This window comes from Myxine glutinosa, chromosome 7 (assembly GCF_964187855.1).
Source record: "Myxine glutinosa chromosome 7, kmMyxGlut1.1, whole genome shotgun sequence".
In the NCBI taxonomy this organism is placed as follows: domain Eukaryota; kingdom Metazoa; phylum Chordata; class Myxini; order Myxiniformes; family Myxinidae; genus Myxine; species Myxine glutinosa.
In genome coordinates this window covers 36650047-36674853 of record NC_136267.1, presented here as the reverse complement: position 1 = coordinate 36674853, position 24807 = coordinate 36650047, and the positions used below count along the sequence as shown (strand labels likewise).

The window sequence follows — 24807 nt, the reverse complement described above, 5'->3', positions numbered from 1 at the left end:
GAAGGCAAAGAAAGGTTTGGAAATACTACTAAATTTATTTACTATTCATACACATAAGCAAAAAGACAGCAGTCACGTTTATTTACAAGCACATGAGACGCAGGTGACACAGTGAAAATACTAGCTTATACAGACTTATTGTTACTACCCAGGGACAAGACAAAGGACAGACTACGAGCACACTTACACGGGGAATGATGATAGGGATGGCAGGTGGGTGGCTGGTGGATGGCTGGCGGGATAGGGAGGTCCAACTAGTTCTGCAGCTGATCGACTCGTGGGCAGCCGCCGCTCCTTCGCGGCCCTGCTCCAAACTGCCGTCCAGGCCTCACGCTGCTGTGGCTGCAGTTTCGGCGGCTCCAGCTGCAGCAAATGCAGTTTCAGTGGCTCGAGCTGCAGTGAGTGCAGTTTCGGTGGTTCGAGCTGCAGTTCAACCCTGGACTTCTTCTCGTCTCTCTGTCGTCAAAGCTCAACTCCCGTGGGGGCGTCTCTTTCGTCTGCCGGTAAAAGCTCCTCTGCCTTGGAGTTGGACACGCCCTGCCTGTGGGTTATATAGGCCCCACCCCTCAACCTTCGCGAACCTCCTCGATGTTTCTCTCCACACCCTCTCCAAGTCCAACCCCTTGTTCGTGGTTGGTTGAGTGGGGCTGACTCACTCCTCCCCTCTATGACGAGGTGGGGACCCGCCTTTCTTCCCCAACCCTGCCTCGTGGTCAATGGCGGATGAAGGGAAAACCGCCCAACATGCAGTTGGCAATGCGAATTGCAATTGACGAAAAGGGGGGAATGGAAGTGTTAGGAGTGGGAATGAAGGGAATTTATCTCTTTCACTGGTGCAATGGAGTATTTCAATTAATGGGAGACACAGCCTTACCCTAAAAACACATAATAAGATATAACTATTGAACAGGGGTATTCTATGATTGGCTGTGGTGTGGATGCTTTATGGACTAATTATGGGATGCCCTTTGACCTTTACACAGCTCCGGAGGCAGGAGGCGCAGAATAAACAATAATAATAATTCACACAATCAAAAAAATATACAGTCCTCATATCCGCAACAATATGTATACGTGTGTGCGTGTGTGTGTGTGCTGTGTATGTATATGTATATGTATACGTGTGTGCGTGTGTGTGTGTGTGTATGTATTTGTGTGTGGAAGTTGTTCACTGCTATCTCCACATACCAACACAGAATGTTTTGACAACTTGTTTCCCTCATCGCACCGTGAAACTCTCATTTCTTGGACTGTATTATTAATTGGCAATAATTAATCGGACATAATTCATAACTTTGTATTCATTATAATTCTCTGTGTTGTATTGAGTTTTGTTCACCGTCATTTTGCCGGGTGTTTCCGTTGGTCCTTTAATGAAAGAAACAGGTGACGTGACAATCGTGACGTTATTGAGAAACCAGAAATTCCAGTAATTAGGTCGTGATCGAGTACGTTCCAAGCAGTCACAGTTTCGTGACGAGGCCGTTGGCTGCACCTGGCATCAGATATGGCGAACTTATCGAAAGACCTGCTGATTCCCTTGATGTTCTTCACCTGGACAGTGGACGCAGCATCAGGTGAGTTGAGGGATGTCTGGCAGCCTGATGAGTTCATTTATGTTATCGATTACCACTGATATCGGGGCTGCCCAAGCAGCCTCATCGAGATTATTGCATTGGGTGGGTTGCCGTTGCCTTCCCGGTGGTGTCACGGCTGTCAGGTGTCATTTGTCCAGGGTTTTGGGAATACCTCGATCTTCGCGAAGGAGACCGTGGAATGTTTAACGTCGATCCAGCGGATACACGTTAATCGGGGACTAAGGGGGTTTACCGGGGTCGAAGTGGATCGAGGTTTGACCCCCAAAATAGGTATTTGCTTTTTCCTCTGTAACTACAAACACTATTGCGAAGAAACTTGACCACAACCTTCGTCACCTGTAATGTACCAAAGTTTGTTCACGGCATTAAAAATATTGGGGTCTAAGGAGATATACGGAGAGGTAGGGGTTGCCCCCCAAAATAGGTATTTTTTTGTTTGTTTGTTTAAAATCTTATGATTATGTTAGTATGATTGTACTATGCTGCCCTGTCTTCTAGCAAGTATTGGAATTGGTTTAAAATACCTTTAGTCGGTGCAGTATACTGTTTATTCTACCAGGTGAGCGCCAGGTGTATTGCCCCTCTGTTTTGTAATTGAATCTCTTGGGGTTAAAACGTGTAGAAATCATTTTCGATAAACCTTTTGTGCCAATGAGAATGAGAGAACGCTGGTCTGAACTGGATGAGCGATCATGGTCATTTACTTTCAACAATCTGAAACATCTGGCAGTGCGGCTTGTTGTGGTGGAATGTGTGGTGAACTTCAACATGACGGAGACTATTTCACACCTGCGGATATTCTACAGCGATGAGTGAGTCAGCAGACAGCCACAGGAATTCACCGAGCTGGTGTTAAAGGCTGTACCACCTGTCGCAATCTGACGGGCAGTACCACCTGTCGCAATCTGACATCAGGCTGTACCACCTGTCGCAATCTGACATCAGGCTGTACCACCTGTCGCAATCTGACATCAGGCTGTACCACCTGTCGCAATCTGACAGGCTGTACCACCTGTCGCAATCTGACACCAGGCTGTACCACCTGTCGCAGTCTAACATCAGGCTGTACCACTTGTCGCAGTCTAACATCAGGCTGTACCACTTGTCGCAGTCTAACATCAGGCTGTACCACCTGTCGCAGTCTAACATCAGGCTGTACCACCCGTCGCAGTCTAACATCAGGCTGTACCACCTGTCGCAGTCTAACATCAGGCTGTACCACCTGTCGCAGTGTAACAGGCTGTACCATCTGTCGCAGTGTAACATCAGGCTGTACCACCTGTCGCAGTCTGACATCAGGCTGTACCACCTGTCGCAATCTGACATCAGGCTGTACCACCTGTCGCAATCTGACATCAGGCTGTACCACCTGTCGCAGTCTAACATCAGGCTGTACCACCCGTCGCAGTCTAACATCAGGCTGTACCACCTGTCGCAGTCTAACATCAGGCTGTACCACCTGTCGCAGTCTGACATCAGGCTGTACCACCTGTCGCAGTCTGACATCAGGCTGTACCACCTGTCGCAATCTGACATCAGGCTGTACCAGTTGTCGCAGTCTAACATCAGGCTGTACCACCTGTCGCAGTCTGACATCAGGCTGTACCACCCGTCGCAGTCTAACATCAGGCTGTACCACCTGTCGCAATCTGACATCTGGCTGTACCACCTGTCGTAGTCTGACATCAGGCTGTACCACCCGTCGCAGTCTAACATCAGGCTGTACCACCTGTCGCAATCTAACATCAGGCTGTACCACCTGTCGCAGTGTAACAGGCTGTACCACCTGTCGCAGTCTAACATCAGGCTGTACCACCTGTCGCAGTCTGACATCAGGCTGTACCACCTGTCGCAGTGTAACATCAGGCTGTACCACTTGTCGCAATCTGACATTAGGCTGTACCACCTGTCGCAGTCTGACATCAGGCTGTACCACCTGTCGCAGTCTAACATCAGGCTGTACCACCTGTCGCAGTCTAACATCAAGCTGTACCACCTGTCGCAGTCTAACATCAGGCTGTACCACCTGTCGCAGTCTAACATCAGGCTGTACCACCTGTCGCAGTCTAACATCAGGCTGTACCACCTGTCGCAGTCTAACATAAGGCGGTACCACCAAAGATCCACATGGCCCACGCCAGCACTCTAACCGTTTCAGGATCCTAGGATCCCAAGCCATACACCTGGTGTGCCTTATCCCTTTCCCCTTGTAGTTGCCCTACTAAACTGGGCCAAGTAGAAATGTTTCTACCCTTCTATCCCACGACCCATTCATCAAGACACTAATTCACAATCTTTGAAAAGTTCAGATTTCCCTTTGACCCCAAATAATTATTTCTTCGCAACAATTTTTCGAGACGTTTCACGGTCCCACATCCGAATTATTTGGCCATACATAGACGACGACGTCGGTGCTGCATCCTACAGAATAGAGGATGTTGATTGGTTTACCCACTTTGGCAATTCCTTCCACCTTGCCCTTCATTTCAGCTGAGAGATTTTAGGTACTTTAAAAAAAAATTTTTTAATACAAGATCAAGGCTCGTGTAAGAGCTAACATTGATCACAAAAAGACAAACTGACACATAAAACATATGATAAAGGGAGCGGGAGACAACATGGGGAGCAGGGACATCGGGAGATCTGTGGGAGGGAGAGCGCTTAGGGGGAGGAGTCATGGGAAGGGGTGGGGGGGGGGGGTATAAGAGGTAAAAAAAAAAAAACACATAGACACTGCTAGGACTTCCAGGAAAAAAGTTGGTATTTCAAAAAAGTGGATCTGGGGTGAATTAACGGGGGTAGAAAAGATCAAGGTTTTGGATCCTGCTCCTCGGATCCGGTGCATCTGTCTTTCCTTGGTGTTCTTTGCTTTATGAGAAGTTACGTAAAAACAGGATGCAAACATATCAATGGATAGTCCTGCATGTGATTCCTTAACGCAGGCAAGGTGACATTTTTACCCCACGTGGGCAAAACGAAAAGCAGTGTTAGGCAATTGGTTCGCTTTGTCTGTCTGTGATCGAGGAACGACTAATTCCAATTGAATTACCTATTTCGAATGCTGTAGAATACGAATCGGAACATGAATCGGAACACGGATCTGCAGTTTAGCAGTAATTTAGATCTGAAATTGGCAAATTGTATGGAATATCGAATTGTATGGAATATCGGATTGTATGGAATATCGAATTGTATGGAATATCGGATTGTATGGAATATCGAATTGTATGGAATATCGGATTGTATGGAATATCGAATTGTATGGAATATCGGATTGTATGGAATATCGGATTGTATGGAATATCGAATTGTATGGAATATCGAATTGTATGGAATATGGAATTGTATGGAGTATCGGATTGTATGGAATATCGGATTGTATGGAATGTCGAATTGTATGGAATGTCGGATTGTATGGAATATCGAATTGTATGGAATATCGGATTGTATGGAATATCGAATTGTATGGAATATCGGATTGTATGGAATATCGGATTGTATGGAATATCGGATTGTATGGAATATCGAATTGTATGGAATATCGGATAGTATGGAATATCAGATTGTATGGAATATCGGATAGTATGGAATATCGGATTGTATGGAATATCGGATTGTATGGAATATCGGATTGTATGGAATATCGAATTGTATGGAATATCGAATTGTATGGAATATCGAATTGTATGGAATATCGGATTGTATGGAATATCGGATTGTATGGAATATCGGATTGTATGGAATATCGGATTATATGGAATATCGAATTGTATGGAATATCGAATTGTATGGAATATCGGATTGTATGGAATATCGAATTGTATGGAATATCGAATTGTATGGAATATCGGATTGTATGGAATATCGAATTGTATGGAATATCGAATTGTATGGAATATCGAATTGTATGGAATATCAGATTGTATGGAATATCGGATTGTATGGAATATCGGATTGTATGGAATATCGGATTGTATGGCCTGTCTCGCAGTCAAACGAAATTCAAAAATCATTCCAAACAGGAAACGTAATGTATTTAGGGGTACCATAAAGGACACAAACAACAGGCACGAAGAACTAATCTATATATATAAAACACAGTTTGTGTGTGTGTGTGTGTGTGTGTGTGTGTGTGTGTGTGTGTGTGTGTGTGTGTGTGTGTGTGTGTGTGTGTGTGTGTGTCATGTTACCGATAGACTCCTAACCGGAGAGGCTCACGTACTTGATATTTTACACAGACATGGTCATTGAGCCTGGGACGAACATGGCCGACCGAAAAATTTATTTCATAATATTTTTTTACCATATTTTAACCTCAGTGCGGAATATTATGACCGGAATCTGACCGCTAGCAGAGCAGCGTGCTGATTCGCTCAGAGCGATCACGTGATGTTCGTTGCCGCCATTAACTCAGTTACGGTTCGCACGTATTTCAGAGCGAAAAGCGATTGCGTTTTTGCCGGGTACTTCTGCATGATTAGCATTTAGCATGATTTAGCATAGATAGTAGCATGTTTCACATAGATTTTTTTTCAGCGAGCAGAAGTACCCGGCATTGTACGAATAATATATAGATAGTGCCGTGTCGGGCGGAGTGATGCCGCTGTGGGCGGGACCGAGCGAGGTCGCTGTGGGCGGGGCCGGGCGAGGTTGCTGTGGGCGGGAACGAGCGAGGTCGCTGTGGGCGGGCCCGGGCGAGGTCGCTGTGGGCGGGACCGAGCGAGGTCGCTGTGGGCGGGACCGAGCGAGGTCGCTGTGGGCGGGACCGAGCGAGGTCGCTGTGGGCGGGGCCGAGCGAGGCAGCTGTGAGCGGGGCCGAGAGAGGTCGCTGTGGGCGGGGCCGAGCGAGGTCTGCGTTAGTGCGTTGCCGTTGCCGTTGCCGTTGCCTGGTATAAAAAGATGGTGCTTGATGCTCTCTGCGTCAAGATACGGACTTGATGTCCGTATCTTTACAACAGACATTCCAATGATGATGATGATAAATGTAATACCACTCAAGGAAGGCCCACAACTCAAGAGAGTGGAAAAAAACAATAAAATGAACAAAAATACGGGGAAGGAGAAGCAACCACTCAGAAGAATGACAGAAAATAATTTCCCTTAAATGTACCGTGTTCACCAACTAGCACGACCAGCTACAGGACACCAAAATAATTTCCCTTACACATATCGTGGCCAGCAACCAGCAAGACCATACCACTTACCTCTGGATCAAACTGTATTTCAAATATTCAAACGGTTTTTACATGCTGCCGTCTTCTAGCAACCAATGAAATTTTTCAAAAATATTGTAGTACATTTATTTTTTAATAATGTACTGTAGCGGTTACCGCTGGGTGTACACAATCGCCTTGCACCTACCAGGACGCGGCCAGGGCGCAATCGCCATGCCGTGCTCGTCCAGACGGGCCCAGACGCGCCTCTCCCGGGCATGCCCGGACTCGCTGTTCCCGGGCTCGCCCGAACCTCCCGGGCACGCCCGGTCTCGTCTTTCCCGGGCTCGCCCAGGACGCCGGGCATGCCCGCTCTCGCCTTTCCAGGGCTCGCCCAGAACGCCCGGGCATGCCCGCTCTCGCCTTTCCAGGGCTCGCCCAGGACGTCCGGGCATGCCCGCTCTCGCCTTTCCAGGGCTCGCCCAGAACGCCCGGGCACGCCCAGCCTCGCCTTTCCAAGGCTCGCCCAGGATGCCCGGGCAGGTCCAGACTCGCCTTTCCAGGACTCGCCCTTGACACCCGGGCATGCCCGGTCTCGCTTTTCCCGGGCAAACGCTCCGGCATAAATGTGTATATATATTGCTGCCCGATAAACAGGCTTTTCAGAGTACCCGAGTTTGATACGTGCAATAAAGCAACTCGGACGAATTTCCGTCTTTGGTCGCGTCAATCCTTTCAACTCGCGTTGGAGCACAGCTCCTTCATTGGTGACCCCGAACATGGACACGGCAGTGGCCCTTAAACTGCCTACCTTCTGGGAGGCTCACGCGGCTGTTTGGTTCGCCCAGGCGGACTCCCAGTTCGCCCTGCGAGGCATCACCGCCGACGACACCCACTTCCACCATGTGGTAGCAGCGCTCAGTTCCGCCACCGCGGCCCGCGCCCTGAGCCTCCTCGAGCGCCCGCCAGCTGCTGACAAGTATGACGTGATTAAGACGCTCCTCCTCGACGCTTTCGCCCTCTCACCGGTGGCACGGGCACGGCGCCTGCTCGACCTGCCCGAGCTCGGCGACACGCGCCCGTCCGAGCGAATGGACTACATGCTCTCGTTGCTCGGTGAGCACTCTCCGGATTTTCTGTTCCGCGAGCTGTTCCTTCGCCAGCTGCCTAACCAGGTACGCCTCGCCCTGGCTGGCACGTCGATTACGGATCCCCGCGCCCTCGCCAAGGAAGCCGACAAGATCTCCTCGGCGGGCCAGCACATCGGAGCGGCTACCTGGAGCCCGCCGCCGTCCGAGGCAACGCCCGAGCGCCCTGCGCAGTTGGAGGCCAAACTGCTGGTGCAACTGGCGGCTGCCACGCCGCGCTGACCGCTTCCAACACGACGGCCGGGGCCTCCACCTGACCAGGCGTGGTGTTATTACCACGCCAGGTTCGGACACAAGGCTCGGGCATGCCGACCCCCGTGCACTTTCGGCAAGTCGGGAAACGGCCGGGACGGCGTTCATTACCAGCCACTCGGGCAACTTGCTTTTTATTAGGGACAAAGCGTCCGGGCGGCGTTTCCTTTGTGACACCGGCGCCCAACTGAGCGTAATACCCGCCTCCGAGCAGGACAGGCAGAACGCCGTTTGCGGCCCCTCTTTGGTCGCTGCTAATGGATCGGCCATACGCACCTTCGGCCCTCGCAACGTCACCCTCTGCTTCGGCAGCCAGCGCTTTCAGTGGACCTTTGTGACCGCCAGCGTCCCCATGGCTTTGCTGGGCGCCGACTTCCTCTGCGCGCACGGGCTGCTGGTCGACGTCAAACGACGTCGCCTTGTCAACGCCGAGACCTTCAGCTCCCTGGCGTGTACAATGAGCAGCTCCGCGCCGACCGAACCGCCGTCGCCACCTCCTCGACTCGCGTTGGAGCACAGCTCCTTCAGTATCATATTTACGGCAGTATATTTATTTACGCCATGAGTAAGGAAGGAAAATTTCCAGCACGCTGATTCGCTCATTCGCGCTCATTGATGACGATCACGATCACGTGATGACGTGATCACGAATGATGTTCGTGACGCGATCACGTGATGTTCCTTGCCGCCATAAACTCACAGCAAGTAGCATAGATTTTAGCATGATTAGCATTTAGCATGATTTAGCATGATTTAGCATGATTTAGCATAGATAGTAGCATGTTTCATATAGATTTTTTTTCAGCGAGGAATATTATACACGGATTCTGACCGGTGGCAGAGCAGCGCGCTGATTCGCTCAGAGCGATCACGTGATGTTCCATCTCCGCCGCCAGTTGGCTTCACTTTTCACGGAGTATGAGCGTTCTATATATTTTCAATTCAGTGCGCCCGACTCGCTCACGTACTTGATTTGTGGCATAGACATGGCCATTGGGCCTTCACGGTGTAATTTGTGCGAGGCTTTTGTCCGAGTGAGCTTGAGTCGAGAGGGCGAATGTACGGGTTGGGAATGTACGGGTCTCCCTTCCCCCACCCGGCAACACCGGTACTGGAGGGCGTCACAGGATCTGTGAGTCTCCAAATCCGCTTCGTGCTGTTGCGAAGATTCAGGACGATGTCGCGATTGTTGTGCTGCTCTCCGACCATGAGAACTGCAACATCATTGTTGACTGGCCCTCCCTTTCCCTCCCCCTTCCCCCTCCGTCCTCCCCTCCCCCTCCACCCTACCCGCTCCCCTTCTCCCCTCCCCCTCCCTTTTCCCCCTCCCCCTCCCTTTTCCCCCTCCCCCTCCCCCTACCCCTTCCCCGCCCTCTCCCCCTCCCCTCCCCCCTCCACTCCCCCCCACCCCTTCCCCGCCCTCCCCCCTCCCACCCCTCTCCTCTCCCATCCCTCCCCCTCCCCCCCTCTCCTCCCCTCCCCCCCTCCCTCTCTCCCTCCCCCCTCTTCTCCCTCACGTTTATACACGGAATGCCGGGTACTTCCCCCCCCCTCTTCTCCCCTCCCCCCCTCTCCCCCTCTCCTCCCCTCCCCCCCATTCCCCTCCCCTCCTCTTCCCCACCACCCCACCCCTCCCCCGCCCGGCAATGCCGGGTACTTCTGCTAGTGTAATATATTAAATAAGGTGGTGCAGAAGACGCTGCATCAACAGCGGTAAACTTTCAAAAAAGTTTTTTTCTCTACAACTTTTAAAAACTTTATTTCATTTAAATTGAATTATATATTTGAACAATAGAACACAAGTCGCCTTCTTGGCACTTTTAAAAACCTTCTGTTTATCAGAACGTGGGCAAAATATTTCCTCCGTCTTATACCCTGAGGGCAGAGTGACAGTGAGATTCAGCATTCAAAGCAACTGATTACTTTTTTTTATGGCTTTCCAGGAAATTTTTCTAAAATCCTCACATCAAGTAAAACAACCACAACAAGCACAACCACCCCAAAGGGTACGATCAACACGACCCCGATACCTTCGACTCCAACATTAACCGGTAATACAGTTGTACCTATTTCGAAAGGTAATATCTTGTGGGTTCTTGAGTTTCGAAAGGTGTTATAAGTGTGCTGAAATGTTTTTCAGGATTGCAAAAACGTACATAACAAGGCAATTATGTGCATGAGGCCATTTGGCCCATCATGCCTGTGTCACACCAACACCAGATTAAGCGAGAACAACGCTCGGTAGATCACATACATTTTTTCTCTCATCAATCTACACTCAATACCCCATAATGACAAAGAGAAAACAGGATTTTAGAAAGTTTTGCAAATTTATTAAAAAGAAAAAACTGAAATATCACATTGACATAAGTATTCATACCCTTTGCAATGACACTTGAAATTTAGCTCAGGTGCCTCCCATTTCTCTTGAGCATCTTTGAGATGTTTCTACGCCTTGATTGGAGTCCACCTGTGGTAAATTCAATTGATTAGACATGATTTGGAAAGGCACACACCTGTCTATATAAGGTCTCACAGCTGACAATGCATATCAGAGCAAAAACCAAGCCATGAGGTCGAAGGAACTGTCTGCAGAGCTCAGAGACAGGATTGTGTCGAGGCACAGATCTGGGGAAGCCTACAAAAAAAAATTCTGCTGCATTGAAGGTTCCCAGGAGCACAGTGGCCTCCATAATTCTTAAATGGAAGAAGTTTGGAACAACCAGGATTCTTCCTGGAGCTGGCCGCCCGGCCAAACTGAACAATCGGGGGAGAAGGGCCTTGGTAAGAGAGGTGACCAAGAACCCGATGGTCACTCTGGCTGAGATCCAGAGATCCTGTGTGGAGATGGGAGAAACTTCCAGAAGGACAACCATCACTGCAACACTCCACCGATCTGGGCTTTATGGCAGAGTGGCCAGACGGAAGCCTCTCCTCAGTGAAAGACACATGAAAGCCCGCGAGGAGTTTGCAAAAAAGCACCTGAAGGACTCAAACTGTGAGAAACAAGATTCTGTGGTCTGATGAAACCAAGATTGAACTGTTTGGCTTCCGTCTGGCCACTCTGCCATAAAGCCCAGATCGGTGGAGTGTTGCAGTGATGGTTGTCCTTCTGGAAGTTTCTCCCATCTCCACACAGGATCTCTGGATCTCAGCCAGAGTGACCATCGGGTTCTTGGTCACCTCTCTTACCAAGGCCCTTCTCCCCCGATTGCTCAGTTTGGCCGGGCGGCCAGCTCTAGGAAGAGTCCTGGTTGTTCCAAACTTCTTCCATTTAAGAATTATGGAGGCCACTGTGCTCTTCGGAACCTTCAATGCAGCAGAAATTTTTTTGTAGGCTTCCCCAGATCTGTGCCTCGACACAATCCTGTCTCTGAGCTCTGCAGGCAGTTCCTTCGACCTCACGGCTTGGTTTTTGCTCTGATATGCATTGTCAGCTGTGAGACCTTATATAGACAGGTGTGTGCCTTTCCAAATCATGTCCAATCAATTGAATTTACCACAGGTGGACTCCAATCAAGGTGTAGAAACATCTCAAAGATGATCAAGAGAAATGGGAGGCACCTGAGCTCAATTTCAAGTGTCATAGCAAAGGGTATGAATACTTATGTCAATGTGATATTTCAGTTTTTTGTTTTTAATAAATTTGCAAAACTTTCTAAAATCCTGTTTTCTCTTTGTCATTATGGGGTATTTAGTGTAGATTGATGAGGGGAAAAATGAATTTAAACGATTTCAGCATAAGGCTGCAACATAACAAAATGTGAAAAAGTGAAGGGGTCTGAATACTTTCTGAATGCACTGTACACAATCACCCGTCCATACTCAAGTTTTCCACAAGTTCTGCTGATATCCCTATACCCCCTATCTCCAATACTTTCAGGTACCTATCCAATTCCAATTTAAACCTACCTCCTGTTTCTGCTGCTCCTACCTTTCTAGGAAGACCATTCCATGCATCAACTACTCTCTGAGTGAAAGACCCTTACCTTACTACCATCTTAACTCTCCTCTTCTTTACTCTCAGGCTATGGCCCCTGGTCCTCTCACTGTGTATTTTGCTGAAGAACTCTTCTGCACTTATTTTGTCTTTACCCTTCATTATCTTAAACATCTCTGTCATGTCGCCTCCTGATCTCCTCCTTTCTAATGTATAAAGCCCTGTCTCCTTCATCCGCTCCTCGTAGCTGAGTCGAGCTTGGCCCGGAATCGATCTGGGAAGCACAAGTTGCATTCCTATTTGTGACAAATACCTTATTGTACATCGTGACCACAAAAAGACATCACCGACCTTACCTTCTAATAACTTCCTCCATGCCAATAATAACCGCTTACCTTTTGCAGGGGCGCAAAGCGGAGTTCGTGTATAGTCAGCAGGTTTAGATTTACTCAAGATAACCCAATTTTGTCAACATGGCGTGGACAACTATTCTCCCTGTTCCCCCCTCTGGGCTGGTGCTCCTGCCTCACACCTAGCTCGGCTTCACACCGTTCACACCAAAGCTTTCAGAATCATTGGAATCTCCCGCGATGAAGCTAACTCCGAGGTCCTTTAACTTACTCACCGCAGGCAGGTTGGTGGTCTTTCCGTCTTCTACAGACTCCTCTCTGGCCTTGCCCCCCCCCACCTCTCTCTGGGCTCTGTCCCGCAAATATTCCTACAGGTCGCACAAGATCTGCCTGCAACCCTCTTATGGTTAAACTGCCAAAATCAAGACTCTCTGCTCACCTTCACTCCTTCATGCCTCTTTTCTCCCGCCTCTGGAACAAACTCCATCACTCTCTTCAATCCCACTCCTCCCTCCAGGTCTTTAAAACAGCTGTTCACCACCATCTCTTATCCTCCCCCATCCAAAACCTTGATCTTTCTACCCCCGTTAATTCACCCCAGATCTACTTTTTTGAAATACCAACTTCTTTCCTGGAAGTCCTAGCAGTGTCCATGTGTTTTATACCTCTCCCACCACCCACCTTCCCATGCCTCCTCCCCCCAAGCCTCTACCTCCCACAGATCTCCCGATGTCCCTGTGCTCTACTGTTGTACTTGTGTGCTTCCCTCTCTCTCTCTCCCTGTCTTGTCTCCTGCTCCCTTTATTGTATGTTTTATGTGTCTCCACCATCCGTTTGTTTGTTCCACCACCACCCACCATCGTGTCCGTTTTTTTGTGATCGATGTTAGCTCTTACACGAGCCTCGATCTTGTATCCAAAAAAAACACTAAAGAAAATTAGTGTCAACCGAGTCCACCACAGTAGTTCAATCTCTGCAGCCAAATGTGTCAGAATAATAAACATCATCTTCCTCCCCTGTCCAATCACGGACCACCATTTGCCTAGCAAGACAACACTGTCCCCTACTTTTCCTACATACAGTAAGTTATACATTTCATGCGCAACTTGAAAGATTATTTTGTCATCCAACCAGTTATTCAACACATTTTAAATTCTCGAGAGCAGCGAATCTCAAGTTTTACATTTCTACCTTTTGGTCCACATTCATATTTATTCCGTAAACATTGATTGTATAATTTTAAACATTTTTGCCATTCTTCGCTTGATCAACAATTGTTGAACAAATTCATGGTTTAGCGAGTAATTATTTTCAAGCAACATCCATTTTTGTAGAGCCTGGCATTGGCTTAGCGGCTAGGGTGCCAGCTTAGGATCCTAGCAATCCTGGGTTCGAATCCCGGTCGATCACTGAATTAACGCCAGGGGGGTTGACTCAGCCTGTCATCCCTCTGAGGTCGGCAAATTGAGCACCAGTTCACTGGTAATTCCCTGTTTGCCGCAAAAGGTGCCAAACAGGGTTGGCGGCAGGAAGGGCATCCGGCCATAAAACATTGCTTCAAAAAGGGGACCAAAAAACAACAACAACCACGGTGCCCGAAAAAGGCCAACCCCTGCTTTGCAGGGAAAAATGGCCTCTAAACGGTGGTTATCCATTTTTGTAGACATTTCTACAATGCTGTTTACCTGCCCGTGGGCAGGTATGGAGTGCATTGCCGAAGGAGTCTCCTCGGTTTGGTTTTGCATACACAGGGTGGTTTTTGTCAACGATAGTAGTCGGGGCAGGAATGTGGAATTAACCAGGGTGGCACACTCCTTTCAAAATGCTACTGTAGGGAATCCCAGCAGATGAGACACCCGGCTTAACTTTCTTCCGAAGTATGGGGAACTCAATGATAGAATTACCTGGCTGCAAAACACCAGAGCCTGGTTACTAGAAGCTATCCTGTGGATACATTTAATGTGCCGGATATGTGATTTATCCACAGGATAGGCTTATCCGGGCTTCTAGCAACCGGGCCCCGGATGACAGTTTGTAGTCGGGCCGAGAATCCAACTCAGACTAGACAGCTGAAAGATGTGTACAGTGGGCACTACCGCTGAGCTATATTGCCGACCCTATAATCCTGGTTATAATCTCCTCGAAAATAATCTTCCGTAGATTTCCGATTTCGACAAGATTTCCCAGTGGGGCAAATGTAATCACGTTAAGTTTAATGCTTCTAAAACTAAATTTCTTCCCATATCTCTCTCTAAAACTACTCTCAACTCTCCAATCTCCTTTGAAAGCTCCACAATTACACCATGTGATTCAATAAACCTACTAGGTATTACCCTAACATCAAATTTATCCTGGAATCCACACATTACACAAACAGCTAAATCTGCCTTGAATAAACTGGGAGTCCTGTTCAGATGTCGAAGATTCTTCTCCTCTCAATAGTTGCTTCAACTCTGTAAAGGATTGATTCGTCCTTGTATAGAGTACTGCTCTCACATCTGGGGAGGTTCTAGTTCCACATACTTACTGGACAGAATTGAATTAAAAGTAATCCAACGTATCAACTCTCCCAATCTGACCTAAAAATTTGACCCGTTCAAATCACACCGAAAAGTTGGCTCTCTTCCTCTTTTTTTTTTTTCTTTTTTTTTTAAATACCGAATCGAGGCTCGTGAAAGAGCTAACATTTACTTCACAAACAAATCAACCCGACAAACAAAATATATAAAAGGAGGGAGCGGAAAACAAGATGGGGAGAGAAGGGGAAGCACACAAACACAACATTTGAGAGCAGGGAGATGTGTGGAAGGGAGAGGGCTTGGGGGGAGGAGGCGTGGGAAGGGGCCCCCCCCCTTCCACACATCTCCCTGCTTCTCCCTCCCCCCCCGGAGGGAGAAGTATAAAACACAAGGACACCAAGGACTTCCAGGACAGAAGTTGGTATTTCCAAAAAGTGGAATTGGGGTGAAATTAGCGGGGGTAGAAAAGATCAAGGTTTTGGATGGGGGAAGATAAGAGATGGTGGTGAACAGCTGTTTTAAAGACCTGGAGGGTGGAGTGGGATTGAAGAGAGTGAGGGAGTTTGTTCCAGAGGCGGGAGAAAAGAGGAATGAAGGAGTGAAGGTGAGCAGAGAGTCTTGATTTTGGCAGTTTGACCATAAGAGGGTTGCAGGCAGATCTTGTGCGACCTGTAGGAATATTTGGGGGACAGAGCCCAGAGAGAGCTGGGGGGGCAAGGCCAGAGAGGAGTCGGTAGAAGACGGAAAGACCACCAACCTGCCTGCGGTGAGTGAGTGAGAGGCCCTTGGAGTTAGCTTCATCGCGGGAGATTCCAATGATTCTGAATGCTTTGGTTTCAACAGCGTGAAGACGAGCTAGGTGTGAGGCAGGAGCACCAGCCCAGAGCGGAGAGCAGTATTCCATTGAGCTGCGGATGAAAGCCTTGTATGTGGTGAGGAGCTCAGGTGTGCGAAGGAAGGACTTCGCACGACGGAGGATGCCCAGTCGACGACTGGCTTTGGAGGCCAGATTTGAAATGTGGTTTTCCCAGGAAAGATCATGGCAGATAGTGAGAACCAAAAGCTTGAGTGACAGAACTTCTTGGAGAGGATTATTCAGAAAGTGGATGGGAGGGTTGTCCAGTCGGTCTTTTCGGAGAGACATCGTAAGTGTGTGAGATTTGTCAGGATTGAAAGACATGTTCCACTTGTTTGCCCAGTCTGTGATTTTGTCCAGGACTGCAGAGAGTGAGGAGGCTGCAGACTGCCGATCTGAGGGATGAAGAATGGAGCGACAGAGAGTAGAGTCATCAGCAAAGAGATACAAAGGATTTTCAAGAGAGTCAGAGAGATCATTGATGAAGACCAGAAAAAGCACAGGGCCCAGAACACTGCCTTGTGGAACTCCAGCCTGAACAGGAAGAGGAGATGAGAGAAACCCATTCAGGGCCACACGTTGACTATGACTAGAGAGGAAGTCCGCCAGCCATGCGTGGAGATTTCCATGGATACCAAAAGAGGAGAGTTTGGTGAGCAGAGCGGGGTGCCAGACCGTATCGAAGGCACGTGATATGTCAAGGGAGACTGCTCTAATTTCCTGTTTGGCATTGAGGACCTCCATCCATTGTTGAGAAAGCAGAAGCAGCATGTCCAGAGTAGAGTGTCCAGGTCTGAAACCAAATTTATGATCAGAGATCAAGCCATTGGAGAAGAGGAAAGATTTCATATCTGAAGCAATGATGGATTCCATGACTTTGCTGATAATTGGGAGAAGGCTGATAGGTCTGTAGTTGCTGGGATCTGTTTTTGCACCTATTTTGTGCAAAGCGGCGATGTTGGCAGATTTCCAAGCAGATGGAAGATGACCTTGAGCAAAAGAGAGGGTCAAGAGAACAGAGAGAGGGAGTGAAAGAGCGGAAGAGCAGGATTTTAGGACCCGTGGGCTGATGCCGTCAGGTCCAGTTGCAGAATCCGAGTCGAGGGTTGACAGAAACTTTTCCACCTTGTCAGGAGGAAAGGACACAGAGTCCAGGAGCAGCTGGGTGCGACTGGGTACGGTGGGTACAGAGAGGGATGGGTTTGGGACACAAGATTTAGAGGCAAACACAGAGTTGAGGCATTCAGCTTTTTCACGTGCGGAGTCAACCGTGTGGCCATTTGAGGTGAGGGAGGGGATGGAGGGGGAACAAACACCAGAAACAGATTTGACCAGACGCCACCAGGATTTGGAAGAGGGAGACAGATAAGAGAGTTCGGTCCTGAGAACGGAGAGATATTGTTTCCTGGCTCTCCTGAGGGTGGACACACACTTGTTTCGGGCTTTGTGAAAAAAGGAAATGAGATTTCCTTCCATTGGATTTGCTTTCCAGGAGACGAAAGCAAGTTGTTTCTGGGCAATAGCCTCACCACAAGATTCCGTGTACCATGGACGGGAAGAAGGGTATGACAACAGAAGACGAGATGGGATAAATCTGTGCATGAGAGAGAGCAGTTTGCTTTGGAAGAATTCCCAGGAAGAATTTATGTCAGAGGCAGTAGAGATGGGAGACCAGTCCAGATGATTGATGGCTGCTTGAAGACCGTGCCAGTTGGCCTAAGTGAAATGCCAGACTCGTCGATGCTGAGGAGGCTCTCTGAGAATGGTCAGAGAGATGTCCACTTTAACAAGCACATGATCTGAAGAGCCGATTGGAGCAGAAGAAGAGCAGCAGACATTTTCAGGGAAGTTAGTCATAACCAAGTCCAGAAGAGAAGATGCTCCGTTGACTGAAATCCGGGTCGGGAAATTGACAGATTGTGTCAGTCCCAGTGAGTCACAGAAGTCCTTTGCTGAAGAGCCATGGCTGGTGAGAGCGGTACCCACACCCAGCCAACTGGCATGGTGACAGTTGAAATCACCACATATGAGGAAGAGAGAGTTGGGATGGGTAGATAGAAGTTGGTCCATATTCTCAGACAGCGAGATGTAGATGGAGTCATCACTGTTTGGTGGACGGTACAACACACATATGAACAAAAGGTGGGAGCGAAGGGGAAGCCGTAGCCAAAGGTATTCCTGGGGGTGAGGTGGAGAGAGGGCAGTGCAGGGCGAGTGAGGAAGAGAGTTTTTTATAAAGATAGCAACCCCACCTCCAGGACGAGGCTCAGGTCTATCATACCGGTGGAGGGAGTAACCTGGGAGAGATACCAAGGAATCAGAGACATCATGAAGGAGGAAAGTTTATGTTAAGCAGATCACGTCTGGTTTGTCAGAAGCAACCTGTATGGAGAGATCAGACAAGTTTGAGCGAAGGCCCTGGATGTTTGAGGTCCATACTGTTAAGGAAGAGGAAGGGGGAGCATCGGATACAGAACAGGGGGGGGGGGGGGGGGGGGAGCGGTAGGGTAAGATGTGGAAGAGGAGGAAGAGGTAGGGAGAGCTGTTGAAGGTGTGTCGGAGATTACAGAATAGCTTGGAGAGAGGGAAGAATGGGGCAGACAAAAGGTTTGATGGTGATTGGGAGAGGCGCAGTGATGTGTTATTTGACGAGGGGGAAGAGCGAGGCAGAAGGTTGAGGGAGATGAAGGTGAAAGTTGGAAGGGGGAAGAAGCGGGGAGGACGCTTTGAGGAGGAGGGGTGAGAGGGGAGTCTAGGAGGGGAGGAGCGAGGGAGAGTCTCGGAGGGGAGTGGTGTGGGGGGAGATTTGAAAGGAATGGGTGATTGGGAAGATTTGGAGGGGAGGGGCAAGGGGGAAGATTTGAAAGAGATGGGTGATGGGGATGATTTGGAGGGGAGGGGCAAGGGGGTAGATTTAGAGGGGAGGGGTGATGGGAAATGGGATTTTGGGGTGATGGGATTTTGAAAAGTGTACGATTAATGGGAAACGAACATTTATTGCAAAATGAGTTTCTTGAGACATTCGAGTCAAAAATACGTTTGAGGACGCTGGAGGGAGGATGGAGTGCTGGAGAGTTTAGGGAATGAATGAAAGATGCACTATAAGAGATGGAATTTTTTTTTGGAATGAATAGATTTGGTGAGCAAGTCGAAAGCATCCTTTTATAGAAGAAGAAGAAGAAAAAGGTGTTATAGAATATGACAGAATACAGGTCTTCAGGGGTCAGATGAGACATTTTTTAACAACGTGATCACGTGATCACAAACAACGTGGTCGAAGAACGAACGAACAAATAAGAACGAATAAACGAATAAGAACAGAAGGAAATGTTTTTTTTTTTTTTTTTTTTTTTTTTTGAGATTTTAAAACAAGGAAGTATGGGATGAAAAGACCGTGAAAAACAGAGACCAGAAAGTAATTGCAGCGCGATCGGAGAACCGCTGAGACAAAAACAAAGCCTCAAGCCAAGGTCGGACACGGTAGCCTCGTACTACACTTAGGCCTCAGAATACGCGATACGAAAGACCGACGATTCTGTACACAGGTATGAAAAACCAACGCCAAGAATACTATTAGAGACACCCCAATAGGTACATACACCGAGAGAAAGATACAGTTTCGACAAAAACACAATTGTGAAAAGTTACTTAACTTCGAAAACGAGCGCGCATGGACAACTTTGAAGAGACGAGACCTCCAATCTTGTGCATGCGCAGCAATCACAGATATTACTTTGGTTTCTGCTCCCAAGAACTTACTGCTTGTGTACCTCCGCCATTAGCAAGACCACGGAATACTCGACAAGCCACTACATCTCATGATTATTGTGTGGCCATTGGGAACTCAAGGGTCGGCTGTTATGATGTTTTTTTCTTCCCCTCCACTGCCAAATTCTGGAACTCTTTACCTTCCCATGTATTTCCAAACACTTACGACCTTCCCCTTTTCAAAAAGCAGATTTTTTACTTCCTCAAAAACTCTTAGACTCTCTCTTTCTTCACTTTGCTATCAATGCAGCTCTTTTATTTAAGGCCTGGCCTCGATGAGGACTATATAGTCCATGACTGGAGCCTTCAACATCAAAAATAAATAAATAAATAAAACAAGAAGACGTCATGCGGAGCACGATACTTGCAAAATACGCCCCCCTCCCTCCCCATGAAAAAAATTCCATTGATACAGCAAATTGTCCATTTCATCAAGATTAAAATTGACAATCTTGATCAAAGCTCGGGTCAACAGGAAGAAAATTGACGATTTTTCAGATGAAAATGATGATTTTGGAAGGTTGACCTTGAGTTGACCTTTGACCTTTTGACCTCAAAAATAGTTGGTTTCCCTATTTAGTGACTCAATGTGCAAATGCTGTTCAATTTTTAAGTCAATCGGATGAAAATTGACGGGTTTTTTCAGATAAAAAGTGATGATTTTGGAAGTTTGACCTTGAGTTGACCTTTGACGTTTTGACCTAAAAATAGTTTTTTTCCCAATTTAGTGACTCGATGTGCAAATGATGTTTAATTTTCAAGTCAATTGGTTGAGAATTGACGGCTTTTTAAATGAAAATTGATGATTTTTAAAATTTGACCTTGAATTTATCTTTGACCCTTTGACCTCAAAAATAGTATGTTTCCCAATTTAGTGACTCGATATGCAAATGCTGTTCAATTTTCGAGTCAATCGGTTGAGAATTGACGGCTTTTTAGATGAAAATTGACGATTTTTAAAATTTGACCGGAAGTTGACCTTTGACCTTTTGACCTCAAAAATAGTTGGTTTCCCTATTTAGTGACTCAATGTGCAAATGCTGTTCAATTTTCAAGTCAATCGGATGAAAATTGATGGGTTTTTTCAGATAAAATTGATGATTTTGGAAGTTTGACCTTGAGTTGACCTTTGACCTTTTGACCTCAAAAATAGTTGTTTTCCATATTTAGTGACTCGATATGCAAATGCTGTTCAATTTTCAAGTCAATCGGTTGAGAATTGATGGCTTTTTAGATGAAAATTGATGATTTTTAAAATTTGACCTTAAGTTGACCTATGACCTTTTGACCTCAAAAATAGTTCATTTCCCAATTTAGTGACTTGATATACAAATGATATTCAATTTTCAAGTCAATCAGATTTAAAATGGCGATTTTAGACATTTGACCTCCAGATGACCTTTGACCTTTGCCCTCAAAATCAATAGGCTTCTCAATTGGGACGACTTATACAACGTGGTGAAGTTTCGTGACGATCGGTTTAGAATTGTGACCTGTAGGCCGGTGACAAACAGACAGACACACAGACAGAACCACAAACGGAACCGACCAATATCCTTGAAAAACCTTCGATTTTGCAAGTAATAAAATATAACCAAAAGAGTAAAAGAAAAATAATACATTGTTAGCATACCAATGAAATATCACGATGATAATTTCCTTCTTCCTGGTATCAGCAGCATTGTGTCAACAGTATGATGCAAAAAATTTCAAAACGCCTGAAGGGGAACTCTCAAATATATAAATATTTTCCTTTTTAGTCACTCCCTGAAATGGTTGTGAGACTATTGCAACACCCCTGTCAGTCCTGTGTGTCTGTGTGTGTGTGTAACCCTAACCCTAACCCTGAAATGGTTGTGAGACTATTGCAACACCCCTGTCAGTCCTGTGTGTCTGTGTGTGTGTGTAACCCTAACCCTAACCCTGAAATGGTTGTGAGACTATTGCAACACCCCTGTCAGTCCTGTGTGTCTGTGTGTGTGTGTAACCCTAACCCTAACCCTGAAATGGTTGTGAGACTATTGCAACACCCCTGTCAGTCCTGTGTGTCTGTGTGTGTGTGTAACCCTAACCCTAACCCTGAAATGGTTGTGAGACTATTGCAACACCCCTGTCAGTCCTGTGTGTCTGTGTGTGTGTGTAACCCTAACCCTAACCCTGAAATGGTTGTGAGACTATTGCAACACCCCTGTCAGTCCTGTGTGTCTGTGTGTGTGTGTAACCCTAACCCTAACCCTGAAATGGTTGTGAGACTATTGCAACACCCCTGTCAGTCCTGTGTGTCTGTGTGTGTGTGTAACCCTAACCCTAACCCTGAAATGGTTGTGAGACTATTGCAACACCCCTGTCAGTCCTGTGTGTCTGTGTGTGTGTGTAACCCTAACCCTAACCCTGAAATGGTTGTGAGACTATTGCAACACCCCTGTCAGTCCTGTGTGTCTGTGTGTGTGTGTAACCCTAACCCTAACCCTGAAATGGTTGTGAGACTATTGCAACACCCCTGTCAGTCCTGTGTGTCTGTGTGTGTATCGCCACGTCTTTATATTTTCACTTGAAAATGGGTTTTTCTGCAACCGCTTGTGCGATTGATGCAAAACTTTAAACATAGGAGGGATTCCACATGGAGAATATTTTATGCTAATTCTGATGTCATAGGTCACATTATATGGCAGCCATATTGGATTAAAGGGGAAAAATTTGGACATAAATTTCTCCAAAACGGCTAAATGAAAAAAATTGAAACTGTGCCGATGTCATGAACTCCCATGGGGTATATAGGGTCATAGCGATGACATTATCTTGAGAAGTGGTTATCCAGCCATAACTAATGGTTGAATTGATATCCTTATCCCAAAAAATCTGAAACTTCATCATCTGATCTATGACCCGATGTGAGTGAGGAATTAAATTTACGACGTTCATAACTCATACCAAGAAACAACGTGACATAATAGGGTGCATGGATGATACACTTTTCTTTTCTCAAAACGTTATTCTGAAACCCTTGTTGTCAGACTCCAATCTCAAACACTGCTCAACTATTTACAGATTCCAACCACATATCACATTTACTCCATACAACATGCCATGAACCACACAAATCCATTCAATAACACCTCAACAGCCTACATGAAACATGTTTATCACAGCACAGCCAAACCGCCAAATGGCCAGCGTTCTAATCACCACACCGCCAACGTTCTTATCGCCACACCGCCAACGTTCTTATCGCCACACCGCCAGCGTTCTAATCACCACACCGCCAGCGTTCTTATCGCCACACCGCCAACGTTCTTATCGCCACACCGCCAGCGTTCTAATCACCACACCGCCAGCGTTCTTATCGCCACACCGCCAACGTTCTAATCACCACACCGCCAGCGTTCTTATCGCCACACCGCCAACGTTCTAATCACCACACCGCCAGCGTTCTTATTGCCACACCGCCAGCGTTCTAATCACCACACCGCCAGCGTTCTTATCGCCACACCGCCAACGTTCTTATCGCCACACCGCCAGCGTTCTAATCACCACACCGCCAGCGTTCTTATCGCCACACCGCCAACGTTCTAATCACCACACCGCCAGCGTTCTTATCGCCACACCGCCAACGTTCTAATCACCACACCGCCAGCGTTCTTATCGCCACACCGCCAACGTTCTTATCGCCACACCGCCAGCGTTCTAATCACCACACCGCCAGCGTTCTTATCGCCACACCGCCAACGTTCTTATCGCCACACCGACGAACCACCAGCGTTCTTATCGCCACACCGCCAACGTTCTTATCGCCACACCGCCAACGTTCTTATCGCCACACCGACGAACCACCAGCGTTCTTATTGCCACACCGCCAGCGTTCTTATTGCCACACCGCCAGCGTTCTTATCGCCACACCGCCAACGTTCTTATCACCACAACGACAAACCACCAGCGTTCTTATCGCCACACCGCCAGCGTTCTTATCGCCACACCGCCAGCGTTCTTATCGCCACAACGACGAACCACCAGCGTTCTTATTGCCACACCGCCAACGTTCTTATCGCCACACCGACGAACCACCAGCGTTCTTATCGCCACACCGCCAACGTTCTTATCGCCACACCGCCAGCGTTCTTATCGCCACACCGCCAGCGTTCTTATCGCCACACCGCCAGCGTTCTTATCGCCACACCGCCAGCGTTGTTATCGCCACACCGCCAGCGTTCTTATCGCCACAACGACGAACCACCAGCGTTCTTATTGCCACACCGCCAGCGTTCTTATTGCCACACCGCCAGCGTTCTTATCGCCACACCGCCAACGTTCTTATCACCACAACGACAAACCACTAGCGTTTTTATTGCCACACCGCCAGCGTTCTTATCGCCATACCGCCAAACCACCAGCGTTCTTATTGCCACACCACCAGCATTCTTATTGCCACACCGCCAGCGTTATTATTGCCACACCGCCAGCGTTCTTATTGCCACACCACCAGCATTCTTATTGCCACTCCGCCAACGTTCTTATCGCCAAACCGCCAGCGTTCTTATTGCCACACCGCCAGCGTTCTTATCGCCAAACCGCCAGCGTTCTTATCGCCAAACCGCCAGCGTTCTTATCGCCAAACCGCCAGCGTTCTTATCGCCAAACCGCCAACGTTCTTATCGCCACACCGACAAACCACCAGCGTTCTTATTGCTACACTGCCAACGTTCTTATCGCCAAACCGCCAGCGTTCTTATTGCCACACCGCCAGCGTTCTTATTGCCACACCGCCAGCGTTCTTATTGCCACACCGCCAGCGTTCTTATTGCCACACCACCAGCATTCTTATTGCCACTCCGCCAACGTTCTTATCGCCAAACCGCCAGCGTTCTTATTGCCACACCGCCAACGTTCTTATCGCCAAACCGCCAGCGATCTTATTGCCACTCCGCCAACGTTCTTATTGCCACACCGCCAACGTTCTTATTGCCACTCCGCCAACGTTCTTATCGCCACACCGCCAACGTTCTTATTGCCACTCCGCCAACGTTCTTATCGCCAAACCGCCAGCGTTCTTATTGCCACTCCGCCAACGTTCTTATCGCCAAACCGCCAGCGTTCTTATTGCCACACCGCCAACGTTCTTATTGCCACACCGCCAACGTTCTTATTGCCACTCTGCCAACGTTCTTATCGCCACACCGCCAACGTTCTTATTGCCACTCCGCCAACGTTCTTATCGCCAAACCGCCA

The 24807-nt window shown here is 47.8% G+C and overlaps 1 protein-coding gene across 6 annotated transcripts in view; it reads left to right on the top strand.

The window, feature by feature from the left end:
• Positions 1-1429: 1429 nt before the first annotated feature.
• The window catches only part of LOC137417215 (uncharacterized), a 90862-nt gene continuing 67484 nt past the window's right edge, over positions 1430-24807 (top strand). For 2 of the 6 annotated variants that reach the window (XM_078781489.1, XM_068103038.2), the window contains exons 1-2: positions 1430-1577; positions 10095-10157. In XM_078781489.1, the coding sequence (XP_078637615.1) occupies positions 1508-1577; positions 10095-10157 (133 nt within the window). In that variant the 5' untranslated portion in view covers positions 1430-1507. Of the gene's footprint in view, positions 1578-10094; positions 10203-24807 lie in introns of all 6 variants that reach the window. The other 4 variants (XM_068103040.2, XM_068103037.2, XM_078781490.1 and 1 more) reach the window with 2 other exon arrangements.